Here is a 457-nt window from a genome sequence, read left to right as displayed (position 1 = left end):
CAGCTGCACCTGCTGCTGCCGCTGCTGCTGCTCCAGGGAAGGAGGCAGCAAAGGAGGAGTCGGAGGAGTCTGACGAGGACATGGGATTTGGTCTCTTTGACTAACAGCAGCCACCCTCTCTGCCTCTGACAGAGTTGGCCCGATGGGAGAAATAAAAAGCTATTTTACACCTTCATGTGTGCCTGCATCGATGGTGTAGTCTCCATATCAGCTGGGGTTTGGGAAGGGTGTTACCCGAGGGGCCCTGCGCTCCAGGGCGATGGTGGTTCTCGGGCCGGGGCACGGCAGGGAGCGGTTGTGCCCCGGCCCGGGTGCTGCAGGGGAGCGGTTGTTCTCGGGGCCGCAGCGCGGATCTCCCGGCCGGGCCGAGCGCAGGCCGTGCCCGCAGCACGTCTGGGCGGTGCAGCCGCCGCCCGTCCCGTTCCGTTCCGGCTCCCCGCGTGGTGCGGCCGGGGCT

The 457-nt window shown here is 66.3% G+C and overlaps 1 protein-coding gene across 1 annotated transcript in view; it reads left to right on the top strand.

Moving 5' to 3' along the window:
- Window positions 1-175, top strand: part of RPLP0 (ribosomal protein lateral stalk subunit P0) — a 3,131-nt gene extending 2,956 nt beyond the window's left edge. The window contains exon 7 of the mRNA XM_031057406.1: window positions 1-175. Within this exon, the coding sequence (XP_030913266.1) occupies window positions 1-104 (104 nt within the window). The 3' untranslated portion in view covers window positions 105-175.
- Window positions 176-457: the final 282 nt, after the last annotated feature.

Source organism: Geospiza fortis, unplaced genomic scaffold (genome assembly GCF_000277835.1).
Source record: "Geospiza fortis unplaced genomic scaffold, GeoFor_1.0 scaffold408, whole genome shotgun sequence".
Taxonomy (NCBI): Eukaryota; Metazoa; Chordata; class Aves; order Passeriformes; family Thraupidae; genus Geospiza; species Geospiza fortis.
This window is presented reverse-complemented; position numbering and strand designations above follow the sequence as displayed.